We start from the raw sequence: 15,008 nt of genomic DNA, 5'->3' as shown, positions 1-15,008 counted from the left end.
CCGCTATTACAGAAGATAAATATACGGAGCCAATTTGCTGCCAGCTTGCGCAACACCCACCCTCAGCCACCACCCTCCCTGACGCAGTCACACCACAAATTTCCCCGCTTCCGCCCACAGCCGTCTGGGCTTCGATCCATCAGCTGAGCATGCGCTAAGTCTAGTGCGCACGTGCCAACTTTGGCCCAATCAGAGTTCCAAACCTCGGGGTGGACGCCACGGGGATAAACTAACCTCAGCGTGGGGCGGGGTCTCGAAGCCGAATAGCGAACGTGATTGGCCAGCCTCTAGCACGTACTTTTAAGGGCGGAGCCTGGCTCAGGAGCCACGTCTAGCGAGCTGTTCTCCTAATATGGGTAGGGTCGGGCGTGGAGCGGGCAGCTGAGCTGTGTGCGCCTGCGCGGGGCGCCGAGACAGGGCGTGTTCGCTGTTCAGTGCCGGTGTTGCCGGGAGTGAGGGCATCTCTCGCAGCCGGAGTGCGTCCTGCTGAAGCCTGTGGTTGCACGCCCACCCTCTTAGGGGCTGCCTTCCTCGGTGAGTGTGTGCGGCGTGGCACTTGGGGTTGCTTCTCGCTGCGTTGCCGGAGAGGGGCTGGACCCTTCCCACTCCCCTGCCCTACCCCATCCCCTCCCCGCACCCGGACCAACCCCTGGGACGCCCTCGGACGCCCACCCGCTCCAACCCTGGGGAAGGCTCAGAGTGGCAGCTAAGACCTCTTTCCTTTCCGCCCCTGCGCTTGCTGCCATCGCCCACGTGTTTTGTTGTTTGGTGCAGACCATGTCCAAGTCTCTGAAGAAGTTGGTGGAGGAGAGCCGGGAGAAGAACCAGCCCGAAGTGGACATGAGTGACCGGGGCATCTCCAACATGCTGGATGTCAACGGCCTCTGTGAGTTCTCGGGCAGGACCCTCCCGTGGATGAGCCGGAAGGCTTTCTAAGTTTGCCAGTTCACTGCAGGTCCTGCTGTGAGCGATTGTACTGGTTTAGACCCCAGCCCCTGCTTGTAAACATCACTTGTCAGGGGCTTCGCACAGAGGGTTTGCGGTAGGATTTGTTCTGTTCCACCTGGAAAACGATCCTGAGAGTCCACGATGAGAATCACAGGCAGCTGTGCCTCATCGGTTGCCTCTGCTCTATGGCATTGAGGTGGATTTTCCACCTAGTTTGCTTAATAGCCACTTTATTTTTAATTGAGAATTAATTTTGAGTCCTTCCTGTCTCCTAATAGTCTGTGTCCATGAACAAATGACACACAAAAGTTCTACGATTAATAAGCATTCTTGTGCCTGGAGCATTTTAAGCATTTCTTGAATCTTTACGTTCTTCTGCGTATTTATTCTCCGAACTTGGTTCAGGCTTTTCTTACCTCCTCATGCTGTGATGAAATCCTCCTAACTTGCCCTCTTGCCTTCAGTGTCACTGCCCAGTTTAATCACTGGGTCACTTTCAGTGTTATTTTCCTGTAACCCCCGTCTATGGTGTTACCCTCTCCCTTAAAATCAGGGATTGCAGATTCACGTGCCTCCAAGTGAGGGCGGTCAGGGGCGGTCATGAACTAGGTGATAGCTATCCCATCTGAAGGGGCCAGCTGCTGCACCTGCTACTCTGCCACATGTCACCATAGGAATGTTGGCCCAGTGTGCCGGATTATTTTCTTAAAGGAGTCAAGATTCTATATTTTTATGTGAAATTTGCTAAGTTTTAGATGTTGGCTAGTAATTTCAATGTTTGAAAAACCTGTGATAAGGGAGATAAAGCACTTCCTCAGGCTGACGTGGCTTTGGTTTAAACCCTCTCCACACTTCTCCAGGTTGTCTGTTACCGACGGTAATGCTCCAGGTTTCTTGGCGTGATGTACAAGGCCTTTCTGAATCTGAACACAACCTTACCCTTCCATGCAGTTGGCATTCCAGCCATTCTGAACCTATTGCCCTATCTGGGCCAGAGCCTACTCATTCAGACCTTGGTGCCTTTAAGAATTCTGTTTTCCCTCCTTCTCAGTCTTTTGCACCCGAAATCCTTTTACTTCCAAGAGTCAGCTTAGACTATCACCACCTGTGTAAAATCTTCTCCGTCTGCACCAAGCTAACATAGCCACTCCCTCTCCTGTGAAGTTGGACATGTGCGTTGCTTTGTGACTCCTGTCACATAGGATTGTATGGATTTTTTTTTTTTTTTTTTTTTTTTTTTTTTAATTTAAAAGTCTCTTTTTTCCTTGGGGGTTTTGGGAAAAAAAAAACCCGGGAAATTTTTTTTTTTTTTTTTTTTTAATCTAGAAGTCTCTCTTCTCTGCTGGGACTTTGGGAAGACAAAAGCCGTGCAATATTCATGCTTGCATTTTTTTTTTTTTTTCGTTTATAATAGTGCCTGGAGCACAGCAGATGCTCAAAAATAGTTGAGGAATGAAGAAAATGAAAGAATGATGGATTAGGCCTGTGAGTTTGAGATATCAGGTCCAGGATGTGATGAGAGAAGAAGGGAGATGTTCAGGAGACCCTGAGAGGTGATGGATAGCCATTTAGGCATGGAGAGAACGGCAGTCGGTTTACTGTGAATCTATGGTTTTCACGGTTTGAAAACCTGCCTGCGACAGAGGTTGGAGTTGATGCTGTTGATATGTCTTAGCAGAAGGAAAAGGGAGGAAACGTAGATTTGTGTTCCGTAGGCTTTATGAAAATACGTGCCATTAAACTGAGTTTGTGTACTAGTGAGCATCTCAGCCTTGGTGTGTGTTGGTCTCTTGCATTCCGTAAGGGTCCTTGCCGTCAGCAACTGAGCAGATGCCTCTGGAGTTGGATATCTGAGTGTACCACTTGCCTCTGCCTGGCTCTGCCATGACCATGGTCATTATTGGGGGCACTGTTGATACAGAGGAGAAAGAGAAGGGGATAAGGAAGATGATGCCTTGTACAGCAGGACTCTTGGCCCCATGGCTTTCTTCCCTCCAGCACTCATTCTCACTGGGTAGAAGAGAGGCTGCTTTCATCAGAGGAACTTTATACCCTTCGGCTTTTGAAGAGGAGACTTTATGTAATATTTATAAATGGGGAGAATGGCTTAGCTATTTCGGTTCAGCTCTGTTATCTCTTTGAAGCTTTGGCTTTTATTAAGGAAGAAAAGATAGCCACTTGCTTCCTGAAATTTATTTCCGGTATAACATTGGGTGGTGAAAAGCGAGACCATTCTTAAATTTTCCTAAAGAAGTAGCTAACAAAGAATAATAGGACTTTTTGGGAAGTTGGGTGGAAGTGAATTTGGAGATTTCCAGATTCCACCTCCTCTGGCTTCTGTAGCATTGATCCAAGGCTGCTCTCTGCAAACTCCCTGACCTTGGGACTCCTCGGAGCCTAGGGGGTTCCAGGATACTCTTCGGAGCCTCCACCAGGGCTCAGTTCTCAGCAGTGCACACACAGTGACACAGTGCTTAATATATACAAGTATTAAAATACTTCACATGGCTCCATTAATTATAAGTGTAAGAATTTTTCCGCCCCCCCCCCCGAAAACAGGGTCTCACTCTGTCACCCAGGCTGGAATGCAGTGGTATAGTCACATCTCACTGTGGCCTCAACCTCCCAGGCTCAAGCGATCCTCCCACCTTAGCCTCCTGAGTAGCTGGGACTTTAGGTATACACCACCACGCCTGGCTAATGGTTTTATTTTTTATTTTTGTGTAGAGATGGGGTCTTGCTATGCTGCCCAGGCTGGCCTCAAGCTTGTGGGCTCAAGGAGTGCCCCCATCTTGGCCTCCTAAAGTGCTGGCATTACAGATGTGAGCCACCACACCCAACCTACATGTTTCTTTACTGATAAAATCTTAGCTGTAACCAGGAAGTTTTATATGTTAGTATCCAGCTTAAACACAAGGAACAGTTAACTTGCATGTACAGAGAATAGCTGTTTCTTGCATCTCAAGCTTTCTCTTCATTCTTACTTTGTTTGATTTCTCAAGAGGTAACAATTAAGCTTTGAAGATAACAGTAAGGTTTTGTGCTACTAAGCATATGAGATGCCCGTCTTCCTTCTTGGGAGAGTTGTGTCTTCTAACGCAGCACTTCCTTAGAGACAGCAAATTACCTTTGAAAGATGTTTTGAGGAGTTTAGGTGCCAAGAGCTTTCTGATGGGGAAAACTTCTTAGGCTGGAGACAGATATCAGACAGGTTCTACAGTTTTCTAGTAGTCCAGCCAGATTCTAGAAATGCTCACTTCCTACCAGGAGAGGCAGAGGAGTACAGAGCATAGGAGGGGAACTTAGATTTGGATAGACGTGAGTTCAAATTCTGCTACTTAGTACTGTGTAACCTTAGAGAAGCTACTTAACCTCTCTGGTCCTCAAGTTCCTTAACAAATGGTAACCTAAATAACCACTTCATAAGACTGGCTTAATGGTTCATGTTAAATACAATAATGCACATTAAATGTTATTAACTAGTTAGTGTTAGATCCAATAATGTACATTAAATGTTACCTATTAATATGAATATCCAGCTATGGGCCCTATGCCTCAGACATACCCAGTTCCAACATAGTCAATGGCCTGAACCAAGAATTTCGCTTTGTTAACTCGACTGGGTAAGGCATTTGTATCAGGTGTTGGAATTTTTTGTGTGGCTTATTAGAACCTGTAGTGTTTGGTCCTTTTGCCTAAGGTTCTAATTGATTTAGATTGCTATTTATTTAAAATTTGTCCTAATTTATTTCTTTTCCATCATTTTGTTTTCACATGGCATGTAATTTGCATACATATTCTTCTTAAAGCTTCCAAGAAGACCAGTGTGGGCAATAGAGCGAGACCCCATCTCTACAAAAACTTAAAACATGAGCTGAGGGTGATGGGCAACTCTGCAGTCCCAGCTGTTAGGGAGGCTGCGGTGGGAGGATTGCTTGAGCCCAGGAGTTAGAGTTTGTAGTGAGCTATGATTGTGTTACTAGGCAACAGAACAAAACCTTGTGTCTTAAAAAAAAAAAAAAAAAAGCTTCCAAGCATAATCGTAATGCTGCTGATTTTATTCTTTTCATTAAAGAGATTTCACTGCAGAAACTTTCCCAGGCAGCAGCTGTCTTCGTCTAGTTGATAAAGTTGATTTGGAAGGGCCCTGTAGTCAGCTTCCATTTCCATAGAGACAGAATCCCAGCTGTAGCCGGAGGAACTTTCTTTCATTTCTCTTATTTAAGCGTTTACTGATTTTTTAATCTCTTCAAGTGTATTGCCCTCTCTGGGTGGTCACGTCTTTATCATTCTTTTTCCAAGTTAGACTAAAATATTTTCAGGTAAATACTCAAAAGAAAACAACCTGCTTTCAAGGGAGTGGTCTTTCTAAAGGAGCGGGCGAAATAATAAACAAATATGAGCATGGGTTATCTGGAAGAGCTCTCTCAAAAGTCTTGTTCAGCCTGGAACACATGCTATCCATGTAGACCTGCTTTGGGGGAGATAAAAGAGCCAGGGAGAACCTGTAATTTTAGCTATAATCTTTATTAAAATCTTTTTTTTAAAATTTTTTAATTTTTTTTTTGTTTTTGAGACAGTCTTGCTCTGTTGCCCAGGCTGGAGTGCAGTGGCGTGATCTCTGCTCACCGCAGCCTCCACCTCTTGGGTTCAAGTGATTCTTCTGCCTCAGCCTCCCGAGTAGCTGGGATTACAGGCGTGCGCCACCACGCCTGGCTAATTTTCGTATTTTTAGTAGAGATGGGGTTTCACCATGTTGGCCAGGCTGGTCTCGAACTTCTGACCTCAGTGATCTGCCCACCTCGGCCTTCCAAAGTTCTGGGATTCCAGGCGTGAGCCACCGTGCCCGGCCTTAAAATCATTTATGTTTTCACTCCTCTCGGTTGTGTGTATGTGCCCACCTTTGTGTTTTTAAACACGCCGCATCTTGACCTGGGGAGCCCTTTTCCTTTTTCTTTCTCCAGTTAGCCCTTGCCCCCTTGTCAGTTGGTGCTTGTTGAAAGAAGGAAGGACTTATTTATTCACATGACTCCTTTTCCTGTCACCTCCTCCAGGAAGCCCCTCGAGTATACTCAGTTCTGACCCACCGTCCCATCCAACCTGGTTGAAGTGTCTCTCTACTTGGCGTAGTGCTTGGGAAAGATTGATCGAAGAAAGAATGTTACTGCTTTTAGTTAAGAGATTCAGGTTGGCTAAGGGAGAAAGCATCGCTCTGGAGAAAGAGCAGGTAGTCTGTCTCCTTCCTGCAGGCTTCTCCCCAGTTTCCAGAGGGAAGCGGTTGCCAGCTCTCAGGAACAAGATGGAACTAACACCTTCTGTTTTTGATTGTGTGATAGGGTTAAAACTGGAAATGTTTCACTGAGACAAAGAGGAGTTGTAGCCCCTTTGGTATGACTGAACCAGTAATGACATTTGATTGTTTGTCAGTCCTCTGACATTCCGGCCCTAGTGGCCACGGTGGCTTTTTTGTAAGCATCTTTTTTGTTTATTATTAGCTGTGTATCATTGGGCAAGTTGCTTAACCTCTCTGTGCCTCAGGTGCCTCATCTATAAAATGGGAATAATAAGAGCACCTCATAGGGTCATTGTCAGTTAATATCTATAGGGGCCTAGTGTACCATCTGGTACCTGCTGGTCTTAATGCCTGCTATTATTAGTACAGTCATGCATTGCTTAATGATGGAGATACGTTATGAGAAATGCATAATAAGATTTTGTCATTGTGTGATCATCATTGAGTGTCCCTACACACACCCAGGTGGAGTAGCCTACTACACATCTGGGCTAGGTGGTGTGCTTGTGACTAAGGCTTTAGCTTTTAGGCTACAAACCTGTACAGCATGTGATTGTACGGCATAGCATAGGGAATTGTAACACAGTGGCGAGTATTTGTGTCTTTATAGAAAAGATACAGTAAAAATATAGTACATTATTGTCATCTCATGGGACCACTGCCATATTTGTGGTCCATTGTTTGTTTGTTTTTTTGAGATAAGGTCTCCCTCTGTTGCCCAGGCTGGACTACAGTGGCGTGATCTCGCCTTATCGTAGCCTCGGCTTCCTGGGCTCAAGTGATCCTCTCATCTCAGCCTCCCAAGTAGCTTAGATTACAGGCACATGCCACCACTCTTGGCAAATTTTTGTAGAGATGGGGTTTCGCCATGTCTCCCAGGCTGGTCTTGAACTCCAGATCAAGCGATCTGCCTGCCCCGGCCTCCCTGGTGGTCCATTGTTGAGTGAAACATCATTAAGCCGTACATGACTATTTTAAAAACTGTTTTATCTGCGATGGTATAACAAATGAACAACAGTATTTCTTTATTTCTTGGAAATCTTGGTGATGGTACTTCTCAGTGGTCTTTGCCCACCTGTCCCATGGTCTCGTCGAACCCGCGCACCTATTGCCTTATTCCTCACCTAAGTCAGAATTCCCAGGAGAATTTGGGTGGCTGGGCGCAGTGTGCTGGGGTCAGGAGGAACAGCCATGGCCACACACTGGCGAGTTCAGAGCTGTGCATAGCCAAGGAGGTGGCTGCGGGGACAGCAGCAGGAGTTTTGTTGGGATGTGCTTATGGCCAAGTTTCTGTTGAAAATGGCAGACATGCTGTGAAAACTGGTAATTTTTCCACTAATAATTAAAATACTCTATGTCCTGTAGTAACTATTGAATTTTTTATTTTTATGATAGGCATTATGTAACCAGAGTTCATTTGGGAGTTTATATTGAATTTTTTATTTCTATTTTTTTTTTTTTAAATTTTTTGAGACACAGTCTCACTCCATTGTCCACGCTGGAGTGCAGTGGTGCAATCTTGGCTCACTGCAGCCACTGCCTCCCGGGTTCAAGCGATTCTGCTGTCTTGGCCTCCCGAGTAGTTGGGATTACAGGCGCCTGCCACCATGCTTGGCTCAGTTTTGTATTTTTAGTAGAGACAGGGTTTGCCATGTTGGCCAGGCTAGTCTCGAACTCCTGACCTCAGGTGATCCGCCCCCCTCGGCCTCCCAAATTGCTGGGATTACAGGCAATGTACCACTGTGCCTGGCCTTATATTGAATTTTAAAATTATCTAGTGATAAATTATTATTTGCTATGTTAAGATGACTCTAAGTTGTTTATTACATGTGAAGTAGTTATATTTTCACCATAAGAAACCAAACACTCACTGCTTTGCCATTACAACCAGTGTTACAATTGGTATGGATAAAAATTGAAAACCATACCCTGTATTATTTGTTCATAAATTCACACGAAACTATTTGAAAGAAAACACGACCTATATACAGGAGATCCATTGTTAGAAAAAAGCCTAGAGGTGACTCTTTTTTTAAAGCAGCATAAAGACCTCTTGCTTCTTTGGATAGCAAGTTTGTGCAGGTGGGTTAATTTTTTTATTTTTTAAACCAAAAGGTAATGTGAAAATGTGGCCCAGGAGCAGTTGGTCTAGATCAAGTGTGTGACCAGCAGGGGTCAGTGTTGAGCCTCTGCGTTTTGCTCCTGGGCTCCTTGGGAGGTTGGACACGGCGCGACTGATCTCTGCACGGACCTTTGCTGCCTCTACAGTTCTTCCGCTTTCACTCGCCAGGTTCTATCTTTGGGTAAAGAGATGGAATCTTAATGGCGTTTCATCTGTGTAGCTCACAGTGAAAGAAATCTCACGTGTGTTACAGTCAACCGGAGCATCTGTTTCACAGCTGCCTTGCGTGTGGCCTCTGAATAGAGAAGTGCTGATCAGAGTATGTTTCCAATCAAAGGAAATGGAATTTGCAGTGTCCCCTTTGAGCAGATTCCACCAGCGTGTGATGCTTAATGATATTTCAGGTTTGAGGTGCTAGCAAAGCCCAAAACGCCAGTAATAGGATTAATAATACCTACTTGGTTAATTTCCTAGGGCTGCAAAACAAAATCCCACAGGCTGGGTGAATTCGACAGCAGAAGTTGATTTCCCACAGTCCTAGAGGCTGGAAGTTCAAGATCACAGTGTCAGCAGGGCTGGCTGCTCCTGAGTCTTCTAGCCTGGGCTTGCAAGTGGCCGCCTTCTTGCTGTGTCCTCATGTGGCCTTCCCTCTGCATCCCTGGTGTCCCTCAGTCTGTTCAGTTTCCTCTTCTCATGAGGACAATAGTCAGATTAGGATAGGGGTCTACCTGAAGGACCTCATTTTAACTTAACCGCCTCTTTAAAAGCCCTATCTCCAAATATAGTCACATGTTGAGGTATTGGGGATTGGGGCTTCAGCATGTGAGTTTTGGGGAGACATAGTGCATTCCATAACATCTAGATTGGAGGCGCTTAAATGATACAGACCTGAGTACCTACTCTGTGGTAAGTGCTTCTCACACTCCTAACATCCCTCTTCGGTTCACCTGATTGTTGTCAGTGTTTCATAAATGAGAAGGTAGAGCACTATCGAGGTTCTGTAAAGTCCCCAGTGTCACTCAGGCAGTGACCGAAATGGAGTTCACTTTTTTTTTTTTTTTGAAATGGACTTTCACTCTTGTTGCCCAGGCTGGAGTGCAGTGGCATGATCATGACTCAGTACAGCCTCCCCCTCCCAGATTCTAGCAATTCTCCTGTTCTCCCTCCCAAGTAGCTAGGATTACAGGCACCTGCCACAACACCTGGCTAATTTTTTTTATTTTTAGTAGAGACAGGGATGGAGTTTCACCATGTTGGCCAGGCTGGTCTCGAACTCTTGGCCTTGGGTGATTCAACTGCCTCGGCCTCCCAAAGTGTTGGGATTACAGGCACGAGCTACTGTGCCTGGTTGGAGTTCACTCTTGAGTGTGTCTGAAAGCTTTGCTCTGTGATGCTGTGCTATGTTGTGTCCTAGTCCTGAAGGGGTCACCAGGGCCAGGCTTGGGTGCCAAGGAGAGGTGACTCCTAGGGCCTGCCTTACCTTAAGGCATTCATTTCCAGACTTCTTTAAAACACTGTATTAGGCAAATGAAATGTGTCATTGGGCTAGCCCTGCCAGCTTGGAAACTTGGGTTTACCGGATGGCTGCAGAGCTTTAACTGGTGAAGAAAACGTAAGAAGCAACTTAATCTCCATCTGATCAACATTAGCAGAACCCTCCCCACTTTCTTTATGGTTTCCTAAAAACTATTAATCTCAATGGAATGGAATGATCAGATATGAGATCTTTTTATACCGTATATTAATTCATTTTCTTCTGTCTTCAAACTTAGAACATTACCTTACAACACTGCAAAGTATGGTGCTGGAAAAGATTGTGTTGGGGAAATATTGGTTCATGTATCTAACAGAATAAACCTGAATTACATTAAATGGTAGTTTTAGTTATAGTATCCCTACCTCCTAAAGATCCTTTTTATTTCATCCATTTCTCTGCATATCCATTAATTATTCCTTTGGGCTCTGTGTAGCTTATAATTTTAAGGGTGAGGCCAAATGAAAGGTACACATAAGAACAAGCAATTACTTGCAAGGAGGTTTCGCCTCTTAGTTTTTCTCTACATAGTGCAGACCAGAAAATGGTTATGTGGTTTTCAATCTCGATATTTGAATGCTGGTCTGTGTAACTTGGTTTTCCTAACAGCTGTAAGTGAGGCTGGGCGCAGTGGCTCATGCCTGCTGCAATCCCAGCACTTTGGGAGGTCAACGTGGGTGGATCACTTGAGCGAGGTCAGGAGTTTGAGACCATCCTGGCCAACATGGTGAGACACCCTCTCTACTAATAATACAAGAATTAGCTGGCTGTGGTGGTGCACGCCTGTAATCCCAGCTGCTTAGGAGGCTGAGGCAGGAGAATCGCTTGAACCTGGGAGGTGGAGGCTACATTGAGCTAAGATCATCACGCCATTGTACTCCAGCCTGGGCGACAAGAGTGAGAATCTTTCAAAATAAATAAATAATAAAACAGCTGTAAATGCTTAAGTCTTTAGGCCGTGTCAAAGATACCTATGTAATTTATTATATGTTTGTATTCTGCAAAGTTGTGCACCCTTTGTTAGGATAAAAATAATAGATAATATGATTGAAATACCATGCCATCTATGCCTGGAGTATACCAATACACGCACACATTTACCATGTACCAGGCATTGTGCTAAGCCCTCTCTATGGATTAATCTTTCAAACCTCACAATTTATTGTCATTATGTAGTGAATAGGTAAGGAAACAGATTTAGGGAGCATCATTAACTTGCTCCAAGTCACCCAGGCAATAAGTGGTAGAACCCAGATTTGAACCCATGCCAGCAGACTTCAGAAGCAGTGTTCTCAGCTTATCCTGTTTTGCCTTACTTGTTTCTGACAGTCTTATGCACATACCCTGTGGAGGAGATGAAGATGAATGACTAATCCAGCAAGCATGCTGAGTACCTGTGGTTACCTGGTCATGTTCTAGAAGCCATGGTAGCTGCCCTGTCTGGGCTAATGATTCTGTATCAATTTAGGGAATGCATTCAGGGTCACTACCTATGTTTATCCCATTTGAACCAGGGAAACAGGAACCTTCATCTTCCCAAAATACTTACACATAGTTTTAAAAAAATCTACTCCAAAACACTTTATTGAAATATTCATATCGATAAGTGTATATATGATAGTACAAGTTGACAGATTTTCAAAGCAAGAAACATTATCAGTAGGTTGGGAGCTCATGCTCCTCCCAATCACTCTCCTTTTAAGTCATGAGACTGCCAGCCTCCTGAGCTTATCCTGGTAGTTCCAATGGAAATACATAATAATACTTAACTCCTCCTCCTAGTCCTCATCTTGACCTCCTCCCTTCCACTCAGAACCGTGCCTCTCACAGATATGGGTGATGATAGAATTGGAATATCTCACAATCTCAGATGTGGTACCCGACACACAATTAACAATACTAATACGACTAATGCCAGTATTGCTAAAAACAATTGTCTTATGCATATGCTATCTTCATTCTCCTTCTTTAAAAAAAAGAAAAAAACTAGGCTATTTTTTTAAGAGCAGTTTTTGATTTATAGAGAACTGGAGCAGGAAGTACAGATCCACGTCTCTCCTCCATCCCCCCTTCCTAGTTTCCCATTTAACATCTTGCATTGGTGTGTTACATTTGCTATGATTGCTGAACCAATATTGATGCAATATTATTTTTTTTTTTTGAGATGGAGTCTCACTCTGTCACCCAGGCTGGAGTGCAATGGTGTGATCTCGGCTCACTGCAACCTCTGCCTCCCAGGTTCAAGGGATTCTCGTGCCTCAGCCTCCCGAGTAGCTGGGATTACAGGCACGCGCCATCACACTCGGCTGAATTTTTTAAATTTTTAGTAGAGACGGGGTTTCAGCATGTTAGCCAGGCTGTTGATGCATTACCATTAACTAAAGTTTAGAGCTAACATCAGGGTTCACTCTATATAGTATAGTTTTATGGGTTTTGACAAATTAATGTCATGTATTCACCATGATGGTATCGTATGGAAGAGTTTCACTGCTCTAAAAATCCTCTCTGCTCTACCTCTTTATCCCTTCTTCCTCATTATCTACCTCCAGAACCTGAGACAACCACTGAAATGTTACAGTTTGCCTTTGTCTCTATAATTTTACCCTTTCCAGAATGTCATCCAGCTGGAATCGTACGATATATAGCCTCAACAGATTGGCTACTTTTGGTTCGCAACGTGCATTTAAGATTCCTCCATGTCTTTTTGTGGTTTGATAGCTCATTTCTTTTTGATGGAGTGAATAATATTCCTTTGCCTGGATGTACCACAGTTTGCTTATCCATATACCTATGGGATCATATTTTGGCAACTTCCAAATTTGGACAATTATGAATAAAGCTGGTGTAAACATTGTACAGATTTTTGTATAGACAGAAGATTTCAACACATCTGGGTGAATACCTAGGAGTGTGATTACTGGATCATGTGATAAGACTGTATTTAGCTTTATAAGAGACTGTCAAACTCTTCTCAAGTGGCTGTACCATTTTGCATTCTACCAATAAAGAATGAGATTTACTGTTGTTCCACATCCTCACCAGCATTTGGTATTGTTGGTGTTTTGGATTTTAGCCATTCTAGTGGGTATGCAGTGGTATCTCATTGTTTCCATTTGCAATTCCCTAATGACTTGTGATGCTGAGCATCTTTTCATATGCTTGTTTGCCATATGTTTATCTTCTTTGGTGAGATGTCCATTCAGATTTTTTATGTACTTCTTAATTGGGTTGGTGTTCCTGAGTTTTAAGTCTCCTTTTTATATTTTGGATACCAGTTCTTTATCAGATATGTAGGTTGCAAATATTTTCTCCTTGTTTGCATTGGTCTTTCATTCCCTTAATGATATCTTTCACAGAGCAGAGATTTTTAATTATAATGAAGTCTCATTTAACAAGTTTTTCCTTCTTAAGTTGTACCTTTGGTATTGTATCTCAGAAGTCATTGCCAAATCTCAGGTCAACTAGATTTTTCTCCTTTGTTATATCTAGAAATTTTTATAGCTTTGTGTTTTATATTAGGTCTGTGATTCATTTGGAGTTCATTTTTGTGAAAGATGTTAGGTGTTTGTCTAGATTGATGTTGGTGTGTGTTGATGTCTGTCCATCTGTTTCAGCACCATTTGTTGAAAAGACTCCTTTTCTCACTGAATTGCCTTTGCACTTTTGCCAGAGATTAGCTGATTATATTTGTGTGGGTCTATTTCTGGGCTTTCTGGTTTATTCCAGTGACCTATTTGTCTATTGTTTCACCAATACCACACTGTCTTGTTGCTATAACCAATATTAAGTTTTGAAGTTGGGCAGTGTCATTGCTCCAACTGTATTTTCTTCAATATTGCATTGGCTGTTCTGCTTTTCCATGTAAATTTTAGGATCAGTTTGTTGATATCCATAAACTTGCTAGTATTTTGACAGGAATTGAGTGTAGACCAACTTGGGAAGAACTGACACCATAACAATGTTGAATCTTCCTATTCATGAACATGGGATATCTCACTATTTATTTAGGTCTTTGATTTCTTCCATACTAGTTTTGAAGCTTTTCTCATATATTGTTACCTATATATTAAATATTTCATTTGTTTGGCGTTAATGTAAATGATGTGTTTTTAATGTAAAATTCTAATTTTTTATATAGAAAAGCAGTTGCTTTTGTATATTACCTTGTATCCTGCAAACTTGCTGTAGTTGTTTTTCAGTTCTTCTTTGTTGATTCTTTGGAATTTTCTACGTAGACATCATATTATCTGTGGACAAAGACAGTTTTAATTCATCCTTCCCAGTCTGCATACATTTTGCTGTTTTTTCTTACCGTGCTGTATTAGCAAGGACGTCCAATGTGATTTTGGCTAGAAGTGGTGAGGGCACACCCTCACCTTGTTCCCAACCATAGTAGGAAAGCAACTAGTTCCTTAATATTAAGTATCATGTTAATTGTAGGTTTTTTGTAGATATTTTTTATTAAGTTGAGAAAGTTTTCCTCTATTCCTAGTTTGCTAAGAGTTTTTATGGGTGTTGAATTTTGTCCCATGGTTTTTCTGCATCTATAGATATAATCGTATGGGTTTTCTTCTTTTTGTCTGTTTAAAGTGATGGATTGCTTTTGTTTTTGAATTTGAACCACCTTTGCATACCTGGAGTAAGTTCCACTTGGTCATTGTATGTACTCTTAATACATTTTTGAATTTATTTGCTAATGCTTTGTTGAGGATTTTTGTATCTATGTCCATGAGAGATATTGGTCTGTAGTTTGTCCTTTTTGTAATGTCTTTGGCTTAATGCTGGCCTCATAGAATGAGTTAGAAATTGTTCTCTCTGCTTCTATTTTCTGAAAGGTATTGTAGAGAATTGGTATAATTTCTTCCTTAAATGTTTGGTAGAATTCATGAGTAAACCTATCTGGGCATGGTACTTTCTGTTTTAGAAGGTTATTAATATTAATTTATGATTCAATTTCTTTAATAGACTTAGGCCTACTCAAATGATCTATTTCTTCTTGTGTGAGTTTTGGTAGATTATGTCTTTCCAGCAGTTGGTCCATTTTATCTAAGGTATAACATTTTGGACATTGAGTTGTTCATAAAGTTACTTGATTATCCCTTTAACATCCA

The 15,008-nt window shown here is 42.8% G+C and overlaps 1 protein-coding gene across 1 annotated transcript in view; it reads left to right on the top strand.

Annotated features, from left to right (window-relative positions):
- Positions 1-302: 302 nt before the first annotated feature.
- Positions 303-15,008, top strand: part of RSU1 (Ras suppressor protein 1) — a 240,987-nt gene continuing 226,281 nt past the window's right edge. The window contains exons 1-2 of the mRNA XM_017869189.1: positions 303-534; positions 775-886. Coding sequence (XP_017724678.1) covers positions 778-886 — 109 coding nt within the window. The 5' untranslated portion in view covers positions 303-534; positions 775-777. The remainder of the gene's footprint in view (positions 535-774; positions 887-15,008) is intronic.

Source organism: Rhinopithecus bieti, unplaced genomic scaffold (assembly GCF_001698545.2).
Source record: "Rhinopithecus bieti isolate Rb0 unplaced genomic scaffold, ASM169854v2 scaffold_3043, whole genome shotgun sequence".
Taxonomy (NCBI): Eukaryota; Metazoa; Chordata; class Mammalia; order Primates; family Cercopithecidae; genus Rhinopithecus; species Rhinopithecus bieti.
This window is presented reverse-complemented; position numbering and strand designations above follow the sequence as displayed.